This window comes from Somniosus microcephalus, chromosome 12 (genome assembly GCF_052327205.1).
Source record: "Somniosus microcephalus isolate GS21.2 chromosome 12, FLI_Smic_1.0, whole genome shotgun sequence".
Taxonomy (NCBI): Eukaryota; Metazoa; Chordata; class Chondrichthyes; order Squaliformes; family Somniosidae; genus Somniosus; species Somniosus microcephalus.
Genome location: NC_140998.1, coordinates 74,825,637 through 74,849,992, shown reverse-complemented (window position 1 = coordinate 74,849,992; position 24,356 = coordinate 74,825,637). Strand labels below are relative to the sequence as shown.

The following is a 24,356-nucleotide window of genomic DNA, read 5'->3' as shown; positions in this document are numbered from 1 at the left end:
TAGAGGGCTGTCCCACTGACTACTTCCCTGTTCACTGATTTGACAGTAAGCCTTTCAATAAAACTGCTATCTCCCTCCCACCCATGGGGCTTCTTTTTTTCCAACCTTGGCAGGTCCGGGGCGGGCGATGTCCATGGTATGTGGGGACCCCACATCTGTCTCAATCCTGGCCTCCAACAAGATTTTCCGTTGATGGGGCTTGTTAAGCCCGCCCTGCGAGGTTCCTGGCCAATTAATAGGAAGTGGATCTGATTATGTCACTTGATGGCGCGTCATCAGCCGGTTTCCTTAAAGGGGCCATGACCACAATCATTTTGACAGTTGTGCTGTCAGTGTTGTGCAGCATTGAGATGCTGCATACACTGACCAGCACTGCTCTCCCATTACTCCCTCCATATGATTATGGAGGAAGTCACAGCACATAGGGAGGTTCTCTTCCCTTCCAATTGGCAGAAGAGACCTCCCTAGGAGACCAACGCAGCCTGGTTGCACATTGAACAGGAGGGCACAAGCAGGGATGTCGTCAGGAGGACCTGGCTGCAGTGGCGCAAACTTTTCAATGATCTCAGTAGATCACAAAATGTTACTGCAAAGCCACACTCAGCCTCATCTTGCTGTGCCACACATATGAACATACAAATTAGGAGTAGGCCACTTGCCCCTTCGAGCCTGCTCCGCCATTCAATAAGTTCATGGCTCATCCGATTACTCCACATTCCCGACTACCCCCGATAACTTTTCACCCCCTTGCTTACCAAGAATCTATCTACCTCTGCCTTAAAAATATTCAAAGACTCTGCTTCCACCACCCTCTGAGGAAGAGCATTCCAAAGACTCACGACCCTCCGAAAAAAATTCTCCTCATCTCTGTCTTAAATGGGCAATCCTTATTTTTAAACAGTGACCCCTAGTTCTAGATTCTCCCACAAGAGGAAACATCCTCCCCACATCCACCCTGTCCAGACCCCTCAGGATCTTATATGTTTCAATCAAGTCACCTCTTTCTCTTCTAAACTCCAGCGGATACAAGCCTAGCCTGTCCAACCTTTCCTCATAAGACAACCCGCCCATTCCAGGTATTCGTCTAGTAAACCTTCTCTGAACGGCTTCCAACGCATTTACATCCTTCCATAAATAGAGACCAATACTATACACAGTACTCCGATGTGGTCTCACCAATGCCCTGTATAACTGAAGCATAATCTTCCTACTTTTGTATTCAATTACCCTCGCAATAAACGATAACATTCTATTAGCTTTCCTAATTACTTGCTGTACTTGTATAGTAACCTTTTGCGATTCATGCACTAGGACACCCAGATCCCTCTGCATCTCAGAGCTCTGCAATCTCTCACCATTTAGATAATATGCTTATTTATTCTTCCTGCCAAAATGGACAACTTCACATTTTCCCACATTATACTCCATTTGCCAGATCTTTGCCCACTCACTTAACCTATCTATATCCCTTTGTAGCCTCCTTATGTCCTCTTCACAATTTACTTTCCTACCTATCTTTGTGTCATCAGCAAATTTAGCAACTATACCATTGGTCCCTTCATCCAAGTCATTTACAGGAAACTTTGTGCTATACGGGACCGAGCTGTTGCCGTTCCCTCAAAACTGCCGGACACTCCAGCACTAATGTTGAAAGATACGGAAGCTTTTGAGCTCCGTATCTGTCAACAAACCCTGTTGCTTAGCAACAGCTTCTAAACAGTCCAAGCGTCTCTGTAGCTTAGCAACAGCTTCAGCTGACCTTGCAGAGCTTGACTGTTGAGGAAAAAAGCAACGAGAAGAAAAAAAAACTAACGAAAATGGCTCCTGATTTTTGCCGGTGGCTTGAGCATTCTGCACAGTTAGCCTCCAGATAACACAAAGTTTCCTGTATATAAATTGTAAAAAGTTGAGGCCCCAGCACTGATCCCTGTGGCACACCACTCGTTACATCTTGCCAATCAGAAAATGACCCATTTATGCCAACTCTGTTTCCTGTTAGCTAGCCAATCTTCTATCCATGCCAATATGTTACCCCCTACACCATGAGCTTTTATTTTCCGCAATAACTTTTGATGTGGCACCTTATCAAATGCCTTCTGGAAATCTAAGTACAGTACCTCCACCGGTTTCCCTTTATCCACAGCACATGTTACTTCCTCAAAGAACTCCAATAAATTGGTTAAACATGATTTCCCTTGCACAAAACCATGTTGACTCTGCCTGATTACTTTGAACTTTTCTAAGTGCCCTGCTATAATGTCTTTAATAATAGCTTCTAACATCTTCCCTATGACAGATGTTAAGCTAACTGGCCTGTAGTTTCCTGCTTTCTGTCTCCCTCCCTTATTGAATAAAGGAATTACATTAGCTATTTTCCAATCTAATGGAACCTTCTCCGAATCTAGGTAATTTTGGAAAATTAAAACCAACGCATCAACTATCTCACTAGCCACTTCTTTTAAGACCTTAGGATGAAGTCCATCAGGACCCAGGGACGTGTCAGCCCGCAGCTCCAACAATTTGCTCAGTACCACTTCCCTGGTGATTATAATTTTCTTGTTCCTCCCTCCCTTCCATTTCCTGATTTATAGCTATTTCTGGGATGTTACTTGTAATCTCTATAGTGAAGACCGATGCAAAATACCTGTTCAATTCAACTGCCATCTCCTTATTTTCCATTATTAATTCCCCAGACTCACTTTTTATAGGACCAACACTCACTTTGTTAACTTTTTTTAAAATATCTATAGAAACTCTTACTATCTGTTTTTATATTTCTGGCTAGCTTTCTCTCGTACTCTAATTTTTCTCTCCTTATTAATCTTTTAATCATTCTTTGCTGATTTTTATATTCTGTCCAATCTTCTGACCTGCCACCCATCTTTGCACAATTATGCTTTTTCTTTAAATTTAATACTATCTAACCTTTTTAGTTAACCACGGATGGTGGGTCCTCCCCTTGGAATTTTTCTTTCTTGTTGGAATGTCTATATTCTGTGTATTCTGAAATATCCCCTTAAATGTCTGCCACTGCAACTCTATTGACCTATCCCTTAACCTAATTTGCCAGTTCACTTTAGCTAGCTCTGCTTTCATGCCCTCATAATTGCCCTTATTTAAGTTTAAAATACTAGTCTTGGACCCACTCTTCTCTCTCAAACTGAATGTAAAATTCAATCATATTATGATTGCTGCTACCTAGGGGCGCCTTCACTATGAGGTCACTAATTAATCTTATCTCATTCCACAATACCTGGTCTAGTATAGCCTGCTCCCTGGTTGGCTCCAGAACATGCTGTTGTAAGAAACTATCCCGAAAACATTCCATGAAATCCTCATCTATGCTACCTTTGCCCATCTGATTTTTCCAGTCTATATGCAGATTAAAATCCCCCATGATTATTGCCATACCCTTCTGACAAGCTCCCATTATTTCTTCCTTTATACTCCATCCTACCATGTGGTTACTGTTAGAGGACCTGTACACCACTCCCACAAGTGACTTCTTGCCTTTATTATTTCTCCTCTCTACCCAAACTGCTTCTACATCCTGGTTTCCTGAACTTAGGTCATCCCTCCTATTGTGCTAATACCATAATTAATTAACAGAGCCACCCCTCCACCTTTTCCCACCTTCCTGTCCTTCCTAAATGTCATATACCCTTCAATATTCAGGTCCCAATCTATGTCATCCTGCAGCCATGTTTCTGTAATGGCTATCAGATCATATTTATTTATTTCTATTTGCGCTATCAGTTCATCTGTTTTGTTTCAAATGCTACGTGCATTCAGATACAGAGCCTTTAGTTTTTTCCTTTTATTATTTATGTAACCTCTAGCCTTATCTGTTGATTTATTCTTTGATTTGTACTCTCTATCCCTTCCTGTCACGGTCGGTTTATCATTTCCCATATTAGTACCTTTCTCTATTGCCTCGTCTCTAATCTTTAAATTAGCACATCTTCCCAGATTTGATCCCATGCCCCCAATATTTAGTTTAAAGCCCTCTCTATCGCCCTAGTTATACGACTCGCCAGAACACTGGTCCCAGCACAGTTCAGGTGAAGACTGTCCCAACGATACAGATCCCACTTTCCCCAGTACTGGTGCCAGTGCCCCAGGAATCGAAACCCATTTCTCCCACACCATTCTTTGAGCCACGCATTCAGCTCTCTAATTTTATTTACCCTATGTCAATTTGCTCGTGGCTCAGGTAATAATGCAGACATTATTACCCTTGAGGTGCTGCTTTTTAATTTAGCCCCTAGCTGCTCATACTCTCTCAGCAGAACCTCTTTTTCCTAGTTCTACCTAATGACATTGGTACCTACATGGACCACGACCACTGGCTCCTCCCCCTCCCACTGCAAGTTCCTCTCCAGCCCAGAGCAGACGTCCTGAACCCTGGCACCCGGTAGGCAACACAACCGTCTGGACTCTCGCTCTTGGTCGCAGAGAACTGTATCTATCCCCCTGACCTATGCTGTCCCCAATTATCACTATATTCCTATTAACTCCCCCCCACTTGAATGGCTTCCTGTACCTCGGTGCCATGGTCAGTTTGCTCATCCACCCTGCAGCCACCGCTTTCATTCATACAGGCCACAAGAACCTCAAACCTGTTGGACAATTGCAAAGGCTGAGGCTCCTCCACCTCCTGGGTCCCCATACCTGCCTCACTCGCAGTCACATCCTCCTGTCCCTGACCACTGATCAAATCAGAAGACTCTATCCTAAGGGGTGTGACTGCCACCTGGAATGAACATCACATCCCCATCACTCGGCCTTCCCTACCCTACTCCAGCACATCCTTACTCACACCAACTTACCTTGCAGCTCCACGCATCCCTCGCTATCTACATTATCACTTCCCCATCTCACTAGCCATCCCTCACACTCACCCTCTTTCTTGTCCAATCATACCAACTAACACACAAGGGCAGGCAGTTGGGTGTTATCACCAATGTTCATGTAAAGTTTCTGTTAATGTGTTGTCAAACATTGAAATCTTTATTTTTAACACTTTGCCTTCTTGGACAGATCTGTGTGTACCTTTGGAAGTGGCTTAGGGAGTTGCAATGAATGGTGAGATATAACATTCCCCCCCCCCCCCCCGGCCCCAATGGTGATGAGTGTGAAAGGAATGGCTTGGGCATTGTAGGGATGCTTTATGGTGTTGGTGTGGGGTGGTGCCAACCTGGCACATCATGTGGCAGCCAGGGTGTACAGCGTCAAGTGAAGTAAATCAGGCCATGATGAGACCATCCCTGGCATCCTGGACAGCAATATGCTCGGGTGCTGATGCCCTGTGTCCTATGCAGCATCAGGTGATTGTGGAGAAGGTCGGTGCTGTTGTTGGTGCTGCTGGTGTGCCTGGTGATGCTGGTGTTGGGGCTGATCATGGTGAGATTCTGAGGACCAAGGTGAGATTTTTTTCAAGGGCGCCGATGCTGATGGAATAGATAGCAGCTGAAGTTGAGATGACCGAAGCGATCTGTCAATGGTGAGAGAGGTTGCTCCAAGGAGGTGATACTGGATAGAGAGTTTGCTCCAAACACTTCAAACCCCCATAAAGCTGAAAAGTGTATTCCAAATCCTGAAGGCTCCAGCCGCTACCACTTTTGCAGCAGTCAACTATTCACAGCAATGCAGAGTCATTGAGAACCCGACGCACTTACCTGACGTGATCCCCGAGCGCTGGGAACCTCATTAAAAAAAAACATGGAAAAATCATTAGGATCTGGTAAAGTCCTGGTTAAATACCTTTAAGCAGCTTACTTAAGTATCTCAATTGCTTGACCCGCCGCTTAGTGCCAGCTCTGCAAACCGCAGGCACTTGGGAAATTAACAAGGAGGCAGTTCGGAGCGGGCTCTCAACCCGCTGTCAATCGCTGCCATTTTGACAGCGGACCCGCCTCCGTACCCGCCCTCTGAGTGCCGGCAAAATTCAGCCCTTGGTGTGTGGGCCTCAAGAAACCATCTGCTATTCTCAAGATGATAGGACCATCCTGTCTTAATGAGTCTGGGATAAATCAGTAGTTTCTCATTGCCTCAGTTTGAAGTAGATATTGAGTGCTAACATTCCACAAACTGGTCTGTCTTGCTTTAATACATATCTTAAAAGCCTGGCCCATTAGCAAATACATTTCTCTCTTTATGGTTATAGTACATGCTGTGAAGAGAATTTTAAACTTGTGTAAACAGACTTTGTTTTAAAGCACACCACTCAAATATAATTCATCTACAGACCCCAAAATGACACACCCATTCATGTCAAAGGTGATGAGATGTGTGCTGATAGCTTGAAAGCTTGATAATACTTGAGAAAAATGTTAAATAAAGTTGAATACTTGTTTAATATATAGTGTTTTTTGACTCGGTATGTTTTTAAGTATCTTTGTACCTGAAAATAGCACATTTAAAATAGTTTCTGCTAATTCAATAATGAACATCCTGTATTGCCATTAAATCTTGCTGGCTATTACACAAATTGTACTCTGCTGAAGATCAGTATTGATACTCAAGTATTTAAATATAATATAGTCCCATGCAGTGCTAATTAATTTCATAGTGAAATGTGATAATCCATTTGAAAAATTCAGGTAATGTCATATTTTAAGTGCTTACAATTCTGCATAACATTTTACAAAAGCTATTTTTTAACACTTGCTTCCCTATCATGCTTTTTATTTTCTCGTCAATTATTTTATTTTTTTCTGTTTTATTTCTTTTAAGAAGCGGGTTGGGAAACAGAGATGCACTTTACATTAGAAGTAATAAGGACTTAATGAGAGAGACCTGAGTGGAATCAAACTGGAGGGGATGGATATAAAATGCACCAAGTAGGGAATATCAGTAAAATAGTTGGTGAAAACATAATGAAATATATAATGGGGAGTACTAAGGAAATCACTTGGGTGAAGGGAAGCACGATCTTACAATGAATGAGAAATGAGACTGGTACAAATACAGAAGAAGCGGTCTGGACAACAACTTGCAGGCAAATCTAGCAGGGTGAGCCAAGTCTCAGTAATATTTTTTGATTTAATTATTGTTTCCACTTGTGCAGTGGGTGCAGGGTAGTAGTTGTAGGAATTTCATGCATGCACAATTTGTGATATTAAACTTGTCAGAAAATATCACAACAGAAACTTTTTCCCTCCGGTAATTACAGAAAATGTTCTCTATTCAGGTGTTTTATAGATGTATAATTTTATGACCTCTGTAAATTTGAAAAATATAACATTTCCATAAAGCCAAAACATCGATGTTACAAATCTCACAGAATAAAGTTTGAACTACTAACTTTTTGTTTTCAGCCCTCCTTGTAATTAGATGTGACTTTGTTCTTCTGATTATGGACAGTGATTTTTAGAAATCTATTTTAGCATTCTCTACATTTTATTTTTTTAATAGGGCTGTTCAGCCATCCGAACTTGTAGGAAGTGTCTGGACAAAAGAAAACAAAGAGTTAAATTCTCCAAATTTGCTGAAAATGATTCGTCATACAACAAACCTTACTCTCTGGTTTGAAAAGTAAGTACAATGCTAATCTATATGAGGATGTGACTGTTCCTGGAGTATAAATGGGTAAAACCACATATTTGTGAATATTACCTTCAAAGCTGGGGGTTTAGTGTTGTTCCTCCCACAGTTCCATAACCTGCATAGAGCCCCGTTGTCACTAAGCTCAACCAATGCCTTTACCCCTTTGGGTGAATGCTATAGGAGTATGGTCTATATTTGGGAAGCTTTTTGGTTTCACCTTTCGGCTAGAGTGGTTGTATAATTCAGTGGATCATCTAAATCAAGTGCCTGACTCTGCAGTCATTCTTCAAGTCTTTTCTTGTTACAGAGGATCATCCTGAACCATCTGAATGAGAGTAAAAAAAATGGGTGTTTTTTGGTGTAGAATATGGGTACGAGGGTCCTGCCAAATATATACAGCCTGTAATTAGGTGCAGTGTGCTGGTTTTGGTCATCTTGGTTTCAGTCCATGGCTATGTTTAACCAGGCCTTTTTTAGGGAACATTTCTTTTTCCCTTGTGACAGCCCGATACAGGCAACAATATGGCAGCAGCAAGAGTGGTGTAACTTTTACCTCAGTGTTTAGTTACCTATTTTGTAATATTTTGCTCCATCGTATGGTCTGGGTTATGCCTTCCTATCTTGACTTTGGAGTTGCAAAAGAAACTAATTTAGTTTCTAGTTGATGGAAAAGGTGTTTTGCTGGCCTGCTGGAAGTAGTGCTAGCTGCCTTTAACTCTAAATATAATTTCAAAGGGGTTAAGAATTAAGGCAGGAATGAGGCCTAGGAGTCACGCTACATTGAAGGATCACTTTAAATTGCTTCCATATCCATAGCCCTTTTGAACGGTGCAGGAGTATTAAGCATTTTATTGCAGGCTTTCTCTACTCACGAGGCTGGGCTTCTCCGAGGGTGCGAAACGTGTGCTTGTTCTAGGATCCCGTTCTCTGTCGTTAACTTTGAGGCCTCTCGGCCCACTTCTGACTCCATTGTGTGGCTGCCTTTAGTATTTTTTTGGCAGGCTGAATGCAATAACCATGTATTTGTGGGCCCTAGTGGCAGTCAGTCTAGGGCAACCACTTCATTCCCAGGCTGCTGTTTAATTTTTTGGGGGGAGTGATGTTTCTGATCATGACTTTAGCATTCAAAGTAAATAACCTCCTAAATTTAGGGGCCATCTGTTGTGTCCTCCCCAAGCACCAAAATGCCAGATTTTACTCCCATTTACTTAGTGCCAAATCAAAATAAATAAATAAGAAAAATTGAGTATCCTTTGCCCCTTTTTGGATTTCAGGAGAATATCAATTCCTGAAGCTGACGATTTTTAAACTGGTTACAATCCCACACATTATGCAAGTGGTATGTTCCAAAGATCATGCAGCTGATCGATAGCTAAAGCACCAGTTGATCGCCTGTAGTGTTGTACATTGAGAGTGAAGATCAGGTGTGAAGCCGAGTTAGAGGCCAGAGACCTCCACTGGGGAGAGAGTGTAATTACAGCTTCCATGGACATCAGAATTTAATAATGGAAAAGTTGACGGGGACAAAATACAGATGTAAGATTTTTAATATATTAATTAACATACATTTTTACAAAGCAACTTTGCCCTAGCGTTGACAATTTATAGCCAAAATGGGGAAAAGCTTTGGAATATAGCCAAAACTATCCTTGAGCAGTGCCTTCCAGTAAGGAAGGATGCAGTACAAGATCTGATTCTGGGTAATGAAGCAGGACAAGTAAGCTACCTGATGGGAAATAGTGACCATAACCTAATTAGGTTGAAATTGAAAACAGATATAGAAGGAGCCCAAAATAGAAGTGCTGGATTGGAAAGTGTTGAATTGGAACAGCTCTCCCTGCTGAGCAGGGGGATTTTGTGCAAAACTTTTCAGCCAAGTGGCCTAATCAGGCAGCTCTATTCACTTTCTTTACAGAATTTGATTACCTACGTTGTGAAAATGTCTGATTTTGGCAGCTAACTGCGCTTGCAATACAAACTAGAAAAGAGAGACGAGATTTAAATGTTTTTTCAGGGTGACTCAAAGATTTTTACAAATGTACAGCATTAATTTTCTGATGCATGACATTTTTCAGATTCTCTGCTTGTGAATAATATTTTTTTCTGGTTCCACCCCTCACCCTGACCCCCCCCCCCCCCCCCCCCCCAGGTGTATTGTGGAGGCAGAATGTTTTGAGGAAAGAGTGGCTGTTTTAAGTCGAGTTATAGAGATCCTACAGATTTTCCAAGAGCTCAACAATTTTAATGGTGTGCTGGAGATTGTCAGTACAGTAAACTCTGTGCCAGTTTATAGGCTGGATCATACTTTTGAGGTGAGTATTGTATATGGATGGTTTTAGTTTGTTTTACTCTAATGTATGTAAGTGACAGGCAATCAAAGTCACAGTATTTGTAATTGACCTGTTCAAAACTAGTCTGAAATCTTTCACTCAGTATGTACTGCAACTGACAATTACAGTTTTTAAACCTGTAAATTAACAGTTTCATTATAATACCAGATCAATAAACAGCTACTAGAGAAAAGCTGCACAATTCAGAAAATGATATATGTTGGTTTTGTTCTTCGTAGGTTACCTAATATTCAGCATAAAACTAACTTGTCAATGATTTGAAAGATTGTGATGCTCACATTGACTTTTTTATTGTATTACTTTATTACAAATCAATGTTTTTCTTCTTCCTTCATCCCACCCCTCTCCCAATTGATACAAAGCAACAAATCGTATTTTAAGGGGGGGGGGGGAAGGAGGAGAAAGGAAGTGTTTTCCGAACATGTCAGTTTAAGCTAGGATTGTTTTTGCATTGCACATTCCCCTTCATGCATGATATAAAATGCCCCATGTAGTCTGTTACCTGTCACTTCTGTCTCATTGTTGGTGACAGTTGTTTCTGTCTGAGGTGTAAAACTAAAAACCTCTTTGAACAGTACTGCATCTATTTGTGGTCATGAGTTGTCCCTGTTTTCTGATCCTGGGTTAAACAAATAATGAATTTGTTTAATTCATGCAAATTTCTGTCTCTACAATTTATGTCAACTTACAGAATGGTCAATTTTTGGCAAGATGGAGTGAAATTTGTGGAGCTTTGCACAATTTGCAGACGACACAAAGCTGGGTGGCATGTGTGCTGTGAGGAGGATGTCGAGAAACTCCAGGATGATTTGGACATGTTGGGTGATTGGGCAGAAACATGGCAGATGCAATATAACGTGGATAAATGTGAGGTTGTCCACTTTGGTGGCAAAAACAGGAAGGCAGATTATTATCTAAAATAAATGGGGCAATAGATTGGGAGAAGGGGAAGTGCAACGAGACCTGGGTGTCCTTGTGCACCAGTCGCTGAAGGTAAGCATGCAGGTGCAGCAGGCGGTTAAGAAGGCAAATGGTATGTTGGCCTTTGTAGCGAGAGGGTTTGAGTACAGGAACAAGGATGTCTTGCTGCAGTTGTTACAGGGCCTTGGTGAGACCACACCTTGAGTATTGTGTGCAATTTTGGTCGCCTTATCTGAGGAAGGATGTTCTTGCCATGGAAGGAGTTCAGCGAAGATTCACCAGGCTGATACCTGGGATAGCAGGAATGATGTATGAGGAGAGATTGAGTCGATTGGGCTTGTACTTGCTGGAGTTTAGAAGAATGAGAGGTGATCTCATTGAAACTTATAAAATCCTGACAGGACTGGACAGACTAGATGCAGGAAGGATGTTCCCGATGGTCGGGGAGTCCAGAAGCAGGGGACACAGTCTAAGGACAAAGGGTAGGCCATTTAGGACAGAAATGAGAAGGAATTTCTTCACCCAGAGAGTGGTGAACCTGTGGAACTCTCTACCACAGAAGGCGGTGGAGGCCAGTTCATTAAATATATTCAAGAAGGAGTTGGATATATTTCTTAAGGCTAAAGGGATCAAGGGGTATGGGGAGAAAGCAGGGACCAGGTACTGAATTTGGATGATCAGCCATGATCGCATTGAATGGTGGAGCAGGCTCGAGGGGCCGAATGGCCTACTCCTGCTCCTATTTTCTATGTTTCTATGTGCTGACTGAGATGTCAGTGCACAATTTTGAGATCATCCTCTCATTCTGTTGAGGGTGAAGATCATGGTGTTTAGCCTTGTGCTTTTCCTCTGGTCCTCCCTGTTGGGAATGCTGAAAATCTCACCTATCCTCTTTTCCTGTTTGGCAAATGTGACTCTTGTATGAAAAATTGGGGTGTAACATCAGAAATATTATCATTAAAGGTTTTTGCATTCTTTTATTACATTTTTAATTCCAATAAATGTTGAAATTCTATCATAACCATGTCATGCAATTTAATGGAATTTGACTTCTAGGAATGTTTTTTGGGGTATTCGCACTCAGTTTGTTTAAACTTCTTTATAACACCTTTTATTGTATATTTTACACAGGCATTGCCTGAGAGAAAGAAAAAGGCATTAGAAGAAGCAGTGGACCTAAGTCAAGACCACTTCAAGAAGTACCTAGCTAAACTTAAGTCAATAAACCCACCTTGTGTGCCTTTCTTTGGTAAGCAATTCAACTACTTATCAATTTGGTACCTTGATGTGATTCAACAATGAATTGTGCATCATACCAATTTCTCTTCTCTGTGTTCATACATTGGTGGCACGTTATTTCCATAAGCCACTTATTCCACATTTATATGTAATTAAACTTGTGTAGTATGTCAAATTGGTTTTTAACCAGTCTTTTCTCTCAAATTTTTCCAGCTCTTCAGTAATTTGTAAAATTTAATGCATTAATTTGATTTGATTTTTTAATTATTGGTTAAATATGTTGTAGTTAGCGTTTAAGTCCAATTTTTAAAAATTATTTCCGTTCAAAGGTATTTATTTGACAAATATTCTGAAGACCGAAGTAGGGAACCCAGATTTCCTAAAGAGATGTGGGAAAGAATTAATAAATTTTAGCAAGCGAAGGAAAGTGGCTGAAATCACAGGAGAAATCCAACAGTATCAAAACCAGCCCTACTGCCTACAAGTGGAAACAGATATAAAGGTAGCTATTGTGGTACTAACTTTTTTTAAGTTCACATTTTATAGCCATTTTGAGAATCAATTTCTTTACAGTAGTTCACTAAAAGTTACATTGAAGATCTGTTTGTGTTGATGCATAGAAATTCTTTGAGAATCTGAATCCAATGGGAAATATGAATGAAAAAGAGTTTACAGACTATTTGTTCAACAAATCCTTGGAAATCGAACCACGTAACTGCAAACAACCACCACGTTTTGTAAGTTATCCTAAAGTTTAGTTTAATTTTGCTATTCACTTTACTTCAGGAGTCAGTCATTTCGTTTTAAATCAATTGACAGTATCTGGACAAAGAGATGGTACAGTGTGTCACTTAGTTTGACATTTAAAATTATTATTTAATTTTTTTTAAAAGCTCAATGGTATGTCAATAAGATATGTCAATTAATGAATAACTATGCAATTAGATTGTTTAATATTACAGTAAATTAGCATTTCTTCAGTGGTTAAAATCCTGTAAAGTTAGTAGAATATAGTAACTCAATGTATCTATCCATGTATAATGTTAACTTGTTATCTCAGTAAATATAAAATATTTTATAAGTATTCCTTCTATAAGTGAATGGCTCCTTCACAAAAATAGATCGACTTAGAACCTCAATTGTCCCTCTAGTGAATGTTAAAATCTTGCCTCTATAAAATAAAAACTGTTTACTTGAAAAGTGATGCTTCTCATCGCCCAATATGGATGTGATCGAAATTATCAGTGTTGCTGACTGGCCAGCCAAAAGTAAACATCCCTTGCATTTTGCACAAGTATTCAAGTAGATTTCTTTTGCCTATCTCACAATGGGAAATGGGGGTGGGGGGGGTGGGGGGAGCTCTCCACTGGCTGGAGTGATACCTAGCAGAAAGGAAGATGGTTGTAGTGTTTGGAGGTCAATCATCACAGCCCCAGAACATCGCTGCAGGAGTTCCTCAGGGCAGAGTCCTAGGCCCAACCATCTTCAGCTGCTTCATCAAAGACCTTCCCTCCAACACAAGGTCAGAAATGGGGATGTTCGTTGATGACTACACAGTGTTCAGCGCCATTCACAACTCCTCAGATAATGAAGCAGTTCATGCCCGCATGTAACAAGACCTGGATGACGTGGCAGGTAACATTTGCGCCACAGAAGTGCCAGGCAATGACTATCTCCAACCAGCGAGAGTCTAACCACCGCCCCTTGACATTCAACAGCATTACCATTGCCGAATCCCCCGCCATCAACATCCTGTGGGCCACCAGTGACCAGAAACTTAACTGGACCAGCTACATAAATACTGTGGCAACAAGAGCTGGTCGGAGGCTGGGTATTCTGCAGCGAGGGTCTCACCTCCTGACTCCCCAAAACCTTTCCGCCATCTAAAAGGCACAAGTAAGGAGTGTGATGGAATCCTCTCCACTTGCCTGGATGAGTGCAGCTCCAACAACACAAGAAGCTCGACACCATACAGGACAAAGCAGCCTGCTTGATTGGCACCCCATCCACCACCTTAAACATCCACTTCCTCCACCACCGGCGTATTGTGGCTGCAATGTGTACCATCTACAAGATGCACTGCAACAACTCGCCAAGGCTTCTTCGGCAGCACCTCCCAAACCCATGACCTCTTCTACCTAGAAGGACAAGGGCAGCAGGCACATGGGAACACCGCCACCTCCAAGTTCCCATCCAAGTCACACACCATCCTGACTTGGAAGTATATCGCCGATCCTTCATCATCGCTGGGTCAAAATCCTGGCACTCCCTCCCTAACAGCAATGTGGGAGTACCTTCACCACACGGACTGCAGCGGTTCAAGAAGGCGGCTCATCACCACTTTCTCAAGGGCAATTAGGGATGGGCAATAAATGCTGGCCTTACCAGCGACGCCTACATCCCATGAATGAATTTAAAAAAAATTCCATTCAAAGGGAATGTTACTGTATCTTTTATCCACACCAGTAGCTAACCTGGAGGAGCAAATCATGTGCCCATTGTGGAACCTGCCCAATCGAGTCCACTCTACAATGGGCAGGCAATCCACCAGCAGATCACCGGCCATGCATTGGGGATAAAAATTTACCCCGTCATGTCTGACATTGTGGCAGCACTGCTCCTCGAGGTGAATGTAGCTCAAGAGAACTTGAGGAAAACTGGCTAAATTTGTTCTTTTTAGTCAAATATATCATCTACAGTGCCATTCTGGTTAAAAACAATGAGCTTTGAAAGTTTAAAATGATGATAAATGGCACAAAAAACATTATTGTGGAGGAGCTCAACCAATGAGCAATCTCTTCAGAACCTGGCATCGCTTGTATTATCTCTATAAACTGAGAAGACACAAAAATTAAATAAGCAGCATTTTAGATATTAAGGCTGCAGAATGAAATAACCCAAAATTGTGGTTGGGTCTACCACATTCATTCTTTTATGCCATATAAAAACATTAACATTATAGGATTAGACATTGGTTACATTTTATTATTCAGCAAGAATTGAAGTTAATTTTGAGCAGTGACACTAAATCATCTTTGCCTTTTCTCTTTAGCCAAGAAAAACTTCATATTCTTTAAAATCTCCAGGAATAAGACCTAATCCCACGAGACATACCTCTACCTCTGGAACCTTAAGAAATCCCATGCCATTAGAACGGGAGCCACGCAAGATCAGCTTCAGTAGAATTCCCGAAACTGAGAACGAATCAACAATGTCTGTTCCAAACTCTCCAAACACACCATCAACCCCACATGTATCTGCTTCTTCTGATAGTGTCTTTGGTGATGTGGAATTGTCCAGCTCTGGCAGTGAGTGTAATTTTGTACTGTATAATGTCACTGAAATTAACACTGGGTTAATTAACATGCCTATACTATTCCCCTAAAAGCATAAAGTTTCAAGTGGAGTTTTGTTATTCGAGTCTTTTTTTTTGCTAGGATATTTGGGAATCCTCGGGTGTATTTTTCAGAGCTCCCCAACAGTCTAGTAGGTAATGGCACTGACTGGATTCGCAATAAACCATACAAACCAGAAGGTTTAATTCACGGTACATGCTGAGTTAGTTCATTCCAGCCGCAAAAGTAGTGGATATCCTTGGGGTCAGGAGGGGAAAAAATTGGTGGTGATGCTGCCTTCCATTTATATATATTTGATGGTGTGCAGCCTCAGACTTGGTTGTAATACCCTCCATTGTCACATAACCTGCTGACACATGAAGTTTTTGCTTATGCATGAAAAATTATCACTTGAACGAGGTACTGGAGGACAGGTGGTGCCTGTCTAACCGTACCGCAGCTAAAGTTGGTATTTTGAGGAGAGTAGGTTAAAAATGAATTTTAAAATCGCACTTTGCCTTACTGAAAATGACTGTGATTAGTAACTATTTGGACAGATACATGGTAGGGACAATAAACACACAGGGCTAGATTTTCAGTATAGACAGTTTTGGGGTGCTAACCTTAGCGCCTGCCCCAAAGTAGCGCCCCGTTGCCGGAAATTCAGTGGCTTCGCCCTAAGAGGTTGTTGGAGCGCTAAAAGAGGCGTTCCACTACTATCTTTAGGCGCTAAGCCGGCGGTGCAGAGCGCAACACCCGAGCTCGGGCGCAGCACACGGCAGACACTCTGGTGCCAGTGAGCTCTTAAAGGGGAAGGGTGCATGTGTGTTTTTCAAAGGCAGAGTCTGGGGGGGGAGGGAAACGAGGAGGAGGAGGAGGAGGAGGAGGACGACGACACTGGATCCTTCCAGACGACACTGGATCCTTCCACACGACACTGGATCCTTCCACACGACACATGTAGACAGCCGTCTACAGTGCAGGAGGAGTGCCCTGTAATGTGCGCTCCCCAGGGTGTGTTGCGTTCCATTGTACAAACGCTCTGGACGCCAGCCGCACAATGGGGCGGTCCGACTGAAGTTTGGATTCGGGGCGGCCAAACGGCGTTGCACGAGGATGTGACGTCATTTTCTGCGCGCGCATCCGGGCGGCCGCTAAACTTTGCGCCGGCGCTAACGGCCAACTTAATTTGGGGCGGGGCGCAAACTGCGCTGCGCCCGGGCGCTACACGCATAGCGCCCGAAAATCACTTCTCTTAAGGCGCTAACTGCTGGCGCAAGCAACTGAAAATCTAGCCCACAGACCGTGACTAATTTGCTGGCTGTTGTGCTTGTCACTTCCTCTTATTTGTGTGTTTTCTGCAGGTAGTTCAAGTTCCATCTCCTCCACAATCTTTGCTCCTGTTCACATTGCTGGTGGTATGTCAGCTTATCACAGAATCACAGAAACCCCACAGTGCAGATAGAGGCCATTTCGGCCCATCGAGCCTGCACCGACACATATCCCACCTGATCCCCGTAACCCCTACACCAACACATATCCCACCCTATCCCCACGTATTTAATCCCCCTAACACTAAGGGTCAATTTATCATAGCCAATCAACCTAACCCGCACATCTTTGGGCTGTGGGAGGAAACCGGAGCACCCGGAGGAAACCCACGCAAACACGGGGAGAATGTGCAAACTCCACACAGACAGTCGCCCGAGGCCGGATTCGAACCCGGGTCCCTGGCGCTGTGAGGCAACAGTGCTAACCACTATGCCACCGTGCTTATGCTGGGTTTTTAAGTGTCTCCACTTCTGCTGTTGGCTTTCTTGTTTTCTTGACTGGCCTCTTCATAGTCTACTTGCATGAATGTTACTAATTTGCTGCTTTTGTCTGGCTGTGGTTACTTAGCAGATAAGTAACACATATTTTCTCTACAATCTGAAGAATATGAACACTTTTCTTATCACTTTGTATCTACAAAGATGAGTGCTAGTATTTTTGAGCATTCTCATTGTTTGCTACCATAGTTGTAATTAAATGCCACTAAAGTAATATAATATGCAATTTTCACAAAGCCATTCAAATTCCTTCATTTTATTTGCATTTGCCCATTGATATGACAACTGAGTGCTACTGGTCATATTGTTGCATTAGCTAACCATATGTTGAATCCTATTATAAAAGATGCATTTACATCAAGTCTAGTGTTATAACAGTATGCTTTACTCAGAACTACACATCTAATTAAAAGGCTTGTGTATAGTACATTACATATTAAATGTGTAGGGTGGCACCTTAGATGTGTCTGTAGCACAAATATGTGTCACGATTTTCTGTTTAGCTCAAATAACAACTCTATTAAGTGAACCATACTGATTTGCTCAAATACAGATCTAGAAAGGTACTAGTCTTGAATATAGATCCTGCACAAAACCAACCAGCAGAAGTTAGCACACAAATGAAGCAATTATGTCATTCAATTTAGTTTTTCAAATTGATTTCAGTCACTGTAATGACTTCTGACCCAACTAAATATAAAGCTCTATAAATAACATTTATATAAGGATTACTAAAAAATATGAAAATTTTGGGTGAAAAAGGCTAAAAGTATCCATAAAACCAACCACTATGTTAAAAAAAAAAATCTCTGAGAACAGTTGCCATCACAGTTTTCAGCATTATTAAACAGGTAAGCTCTTACTTCTCTCAAGGTCCAGTGGTTATTCATTTTAAAAAATCTGAAACTCAATTTCCCCCTGTCAACCTTGCTCCACTTTCCAGCCCCCGATGTGCTTCTCTTCCTGGTTCAGAATGAGACCATGGGGATGCACTGCTTCTCTAGGCTGTGTGTGAGCAATGCTGTGGGAGAACAGCTACAATTTAATTTAAAAATGTATTGGTTTGATGCAGAAACATTTGGCATTCAACAAGGTAAGCCTGCCATAATTTACATGTGCACCTCCATGGACCATGATTTATAATTTAATGGGTTATGTTGATTTGGAATAAAAAGACTCAGAGTTCAAGACATTCCATTTGTATAAATCACTGTGTTCCAAAACATGCCCAAGTATTGATTTGCATAGTCCTGACATAATTTACATGTTATTGTGACTTAATTATCAGTCATACTTCTAAAACCTTTGTCATTTTCCATTACAGGTAGTAACAGCATTTTTGCACCTGTCTTGCTGCCGCCATCCAGTAAGTTGAGCACATTTACCTTCAATGCTTTCACCTTCATCAGTTGCTGATGAAATTTAAAATGATGCTGAGTATTTGTTACTCCATTAAATCCCTCCATGCCCTCGCTCCTATCTCTGCAACCTTCTCCAGTCCTAGAACCCTCCCCGAACACACCATAAATGTCAGCTGTGGCTCAGTTGGTAGCACTCTCACCTCTGAGTCAGAAGGTTGTGGGTTCAAGTCCCACTCCAGAGACTTGAGCACAAAAATCTAGGCTGACACTCCAGTGCAGTACTGAGGGAGTGCTGCACTGTTGGAGGTGCCATCTTTCAGATGAGACGTTAAACCGAGGCCCCGTCTGCTCTTTCAGGTGGACATAACATAAGAAATAGGAGCAGGAATAGGCCACTTGGCCCCTCGAGCCTGCTCCGCCATTCAGTAAGATCATGGCTGATCTTGGGCTCAAAGCCACTTCCCTGCCCGCTCCCCATAACCCTTCACTCCCTTATCTTGCAAAAATCTGTCTCTCTCCACCTTAAATGTACTTAATGACCCAGCCTCCACAGCTCTCTGGGGAAGAGAATTCCACAGATTTACGACCCTCGGAGAAGAAATTCCTCCTCATCTCAGTTCTAAAAGGGCGACCCTTTATTCTAAAACTGTGCCCCCGCGTTCTATATTTCCCCACAAGGGGAAACATCCTCTCTGCATCTACCTTGTCGAGCCCCCTCAGTATCTTATATGTTTCAATAAGATCATCTCTCATTCTTCTAAATTCCAATGAGTATAGGCCCAGCCTGCTCAACCTTTCCATATACGTCAACCCCCTCATCTCTGGAATTAACCTAGTGAATCGTCTCTGAACTGCCTCCAATATCCTTCCTTAAATAAGGAGACCAAACCTGTACGCAGTACTCAAGGTGTGGTCTCAACAATACCCTGTACATTTGTAGCAGGACTTCCCGGCTTTTATACTCCAAGCCCCTTGAAATAAAGGCCAACATTCCATTTGCCTTTTTGATTACTTGCCGTACCTGCATGCTAACTTTTTGTGTTTCATGCACAAGGACCCCCAGGTCCCTCTGAACTGTAGCATTTTGTAATCTCCATTTAAATAATTTGCTTTTTTTATTTTTCCTGCCAAGTGTATAACCTCGCACTTTCCCACATTATACGCCATCTGCCAAATGTTTTCCCACTCACTTAGCCTGTCTATATCCCTCTGCAGGTTCTTTGAGTCCTCTGCACAACTTGCTTTCCCACCCATCTTTGTATCATCCGCAAACTTGGCTACATTATACTCAGTCCCTTCATCCAATTCATTAATGTAGATTGTAAATAGTTGAGGCCCCAGCACCGATCCCTGTGGCACCCCACTAGTTACCGTTTGCCAACTGGAAAATGACCCCTTTATCCCGACTCTCTGCTTTCTGTTAGTTAGCCAATTCTCTATCCGTGCTAATATATTGCCCCCAATTCCGTGAGTTCTTATCTTATGCAGTAACCTTTTATGTGGCATCTTATTGAATGCCTTCTTGAAATCCAAATACACCACATCCACTGGTTCACCTTTGTCCACCCTGCTCGTTACCTCCTCAAAGAACTCCAGTAAATTTGTTAAACATGATTTCCCTTTCATAAAACCATGCTGACTCTGCCTGACTGCATTATGATTTTCCAAATGCCCTGCTACTGTTTCCTTAATGAAGGACTCCAGCATTTTCCCAACGACAGATGTTAGACTAACTGGCCTATCGTTTCCTGCTTTCTGTCTACCTCCTATCTTAAATAGGGGTGTTACATTTGCGGTTTTCCAATCCGCTGGGACCTCTCCAGAGTCCAGTGAAGTTTGGTATATTGCAACCAATGCATCCACTATCTCTGCAGCCACTTCTTTTAAGACCCTGGGCTGCAAGCCATCTGGTCCAGGGGACTTGTCATCTTTTAGTCCCATTATTTTACCAAGTACTATTTCCTTAGTGATAGTGATTGTCTTTAGTTTCCCCCCCCTCCCTGTGGCCCCTTGATTATCCATTATTGGGATGTTGTTCGTGTCTTCTACCGTGAAGACAGATACAAAATATTTGTTCAGAGTCTCTGCCATTTCCCCGTTCTCCATTATTAATTCCCCAGTCTCATCCTCTAAGGGATCAACGTTTACTTTAGCTACCCTCTTCCTTTTTAATATACCTGTAGAAGCTCTTACTATCTCTTTTAATGTTTCTTGCCAGTTTACTCTCATAATTCATCTTTCTCTTTTTTAGTCATCCTTTGCAGGTTTTAAAAAATTTCCCAATCCTCTGGTCTCCCACCAATCTTGGCAACATTGTATGCCTTCGTTTTCAATTTGATGCCATCCTTTACTTCCTTAGTTAGCCACGGATGGTGCTCCCTTCTCTTAAAATCTTTCTTTCTCACTGGAATATATTTTTGTTGAGAGTTATGAAATATCTCCTTAAATGTCCGCCACTGCATTTCAACTGTCTTACCCTTTAATTTATTTTTCCAGTCCACTTTAGCCAGTTCTGCCCTCATGCCATTGTAATTGCCTTTGTTTAAGATCAGGACACTGGTTTGAGATACAACTTTCTTACCCTCCAACTGAATTTGAAATTCAACCATGCTGTGATCACTCTTTCCTAGAGGATCCTTTACTGTGAGATCATTTATTAATTCTGTCTCATTACACAGTACCAGATCCAAAATAGCCTGCTCCCTGGTTGGTTCCATTACATACTGTTCTAGGAAACCATCCCAGATGTACTCTATGAACTCCTCAAGGCTACCATGACCAATTTGATTTGTCCAATCAATATGGAGATTAAAATCACCTATGATTATTACCGTACCTTTTTTACAGGCTTCCATTATTTGTTGATTTTATACTCTGTCCAACAGTATTGCTATTGTTAGGAGGCCTGTAGACTACGCCCACCAGAGACTTTTTCCCTTTATTATTTTTTAACTCCACCCAAACCGATTCTATATTTGATCTTCTGAGCCAGTATCACTTCTCGCCACTGCACTGATCCCATCCTTTACCAACAAAGCCACCCCACCTCCCTTTCCTTTCTGTCTATCCTTCCGAATTGTCAAATACCCTGGAATATTCAGTTGCCAGCCCTGATTACCTTGCAACCACGTCTCTGTAATGGCGATCAGATCATACCCATTTGTACCTCTTTGTGCTGTCAACTCATCTATCTTGTTACGAGTGCTGCATGCATTCAGATATAGAGCTTTTAACTTTGTCTTTTTACCATTTCTTCTTGTTCTGGCCCCATTTTCTGTTGCACTCTTATTTTTAAACATTCTGTCCCTTCCTGTCACACTCTGGTTATTATTTCCCCCATCTCTATCCTGCTCTATTGGATGTAGAAGAACAGGGGAGTTATCCCCGGTGTCCTGGCCAATATTTAGCCCTCAATCGACATAACAAAAACAGATTATCTGGTCATTATCACATTGCTGTTTGTGGGAGCTTGCTGTGCGCAATTGGCAGCCACGTTTCCTACTTTACAACAGTGACTCCACTTCAAAAGTACTTCATTGGCTGTAAAGCGCTTTGGGACGTCCTGAGGTCGTGACAGGTGCTATATAAATGCAAGTTCTTTCTTTCATTCCTCTCCCACTGGCCTTTTGTGCATCTTCCACTCACTTCGCCCCACCATTGGCGGTGGTGTTTTCAGCCGTCTAGGCCCCATGCTCTGGAATTCCTCCCTAAACACCTGCGCCGTCACCTTCCTCTCCTCCTTTAAGACCCTCATTAAAATCCACCTCTGACCAAGCTTTTGGTCACCCATTCTAATATCTCCTACTTTGGCACAGCATCAGTTTTTGGCACAGTCTTTTGTGAAGCACCTTGGGGCATTTTTCTAAGTTAAAGGGGCTATATTAATGCAAGTTACTTTTGGGGTTTTTTGGGCTACTAAAATATAAACATGATATAAATGATTTGCATTTAATCTCTCCTTTAACCGTCTGTTTCCAGAATCCATTTCAAGTCTTAATAAGCCAGTTGAAGACTCACCTACTCCTCCACCTCTCCCACAACGAAGGAAGCCTGATCTAGACATGGCAAATTCTAAGGTAAAGGAAGTGCCTCATGGTACAGTGTGGAATAATAGTGAAATAACAATTTCTTTCTTCATTAAGTTTCCCCCACACAATATAGGAATAAACCTAGTTTGATTGTTTCTGGGGAAATCCTGTACGTAGCATGCACATAAAAATATCATCATGGTGTGACAGATAGACACTGTCACATGTCATCATCTACTTCCACCTTGTATAAAGTCTTTGGGCTGGAATCATAGTGGCAGTTTTTCCCCAGCTAAAATGCCATTCTGCTCAAAAAGCTCACCCTCGACTCCTTTTATTCTCTCCAATTAATTCCCTTTCCTCTCTAAAGTTTTCATAGATGAAGTCACCTGGCTCTGTGTCCCCTTTCCCATTGCTGCCTGTTCAAATCCTTTCAGTCCTGTTTCCAATCTGTCCACTACACCTGAGACAGCCTTGGTTAGTTATCTGTTTCTTAGTGACTCCAACCATGGTACGCTGTCTCTCCTTGTCCTCTGCAGCCTTTCCATGGTATTTGACACAAGTGACCATTCCATTGCTCTCCACCATCTCTCCTCTTTGGTCTATCTCTGTGACCATGTTCCCGCTTGGTTTCAGTATTTCCTGTCCACTGTAGTCTTCATATCTCCTACAGTGGCATCTCTTGGCCTGCCTTTTCCATGACAGTATACTCTCACTCGGTGTCGTCATCTGTAGGCATGAAGTCAGCTTCTATATGTATGCTTACGAAACAATGCATATGTTTATGACACTCCATTCCACCTCTCCATCACCACCCTCCACTACGTGATCAAAGTCTATTTGTTTGTCTGACATTAAGTAGTAGATCATGAAGACCTATTCCAACTTAACAAAGTCATCCAATTGAGCTCTCGCTAAAAGCTCCTCATCATAGCCTGTGATTCCAATCCTCTCCCCATCAGCTCTACCCCGGCTGAACCTGTCCGTGTGCAACCTTGGTGTCCTGTTTATACCGGAGCTGAGTTTTAATCCTTACATCACCATCCACCTCCACCACCTCCACCATTACCTGACTCAAGCTGTCACTGAAATTTGCATCTGTGCCTTCATCCCTCCAGGCTCAAATACTCTTCTTACTGGCCTCCTGGATTGCATCCTGTTAAAATAGAACTTGTCCAAAATTTGCCTCTTGCATCCTTTCCTGCTCCCCTATCACCCCCATCATAACAACAGCAACAACTTGCATTTATATAGCGCCTTTAACATAGTAAAATTTCCCAAGGCACTTCACCAAAGTGTTATTAACAAAATTCGACACTGAGCCACGTGAGATATTGGGACAGGAACTTGGTCAAAGAGGTAGATTTTAAGGAGCGTCTTAAAGGTGTAGAGAGGCGGAGAGGTTTATGGAGGGAATTCCGGAGTTTATGCCCTAGGCAGCTGAAGGCACAGCCACCAATGGTGGAACGATTAAAATTGGGGATGCACACCAGGTCAGAATTGGAGGAGCGCAGAGATCTTCGAGGGTTGTAGGGCTGGAGGAGGTTACAGAGATGAAATGGGGCGAGGCCATGGAGGGATTTGAAAAAAGGATGAGAATTTTAAAATTGTAGGTCAGCGAGCACAGGAGTGATGGGTGAATGGGACTTGATGCAAGTTAGTATACGGGCAGCAGTGTTTTGGATGTGCTCAAGTTTTTGGAGGGTGGAAAATAGGGGGCTGGCCAGGAGAGCATTGGAATAGT

General features: G+C 42.2%; 1 protein-coding gene across 1 annotated transcript in view; it reads left to right on the top strand.

Moving 5' to 3' along the window:
• The window catches only part of sos2 (son of sevenless homolog 2 (Drosophila)), a 111,518-nt gene that overhangs the window by 84,430 nt on the left and 2,732 nt on the right, over nt 1-24,356 (top strand). The window contains exons 15-22 of the mRNA XM_086003137.1: nt 7,417-7,536; nt 9,698-9,860; nt 11,952-12,069; nt 12,389-12,561; nt 12,680-12,796; nt 15,112-15,367; nt 18,548-18,589; nt 22,563-22,660. Coding sequence (XP_085859263.1) covers nt 7,417-7,536; nt 9,698-9,860; nt 11,952-12,069; nt 12,389-12,561; nt 12,680-12,796; nt 15,112-15,367; nt 18,548-18,589; nt 22,563-22,660 — 1,087 coding nt within the window. The remainder of the gene's footprint in view (nt 1-7,416; nt 7,537-9,697; nt 9,861-11,951; nt 12,070-12,388; nt 12,562-12,679; nt 12,797-15,111; nt 15,368-18,547; nt 18,590-22,562; nt 22,661-24,356) is intronic.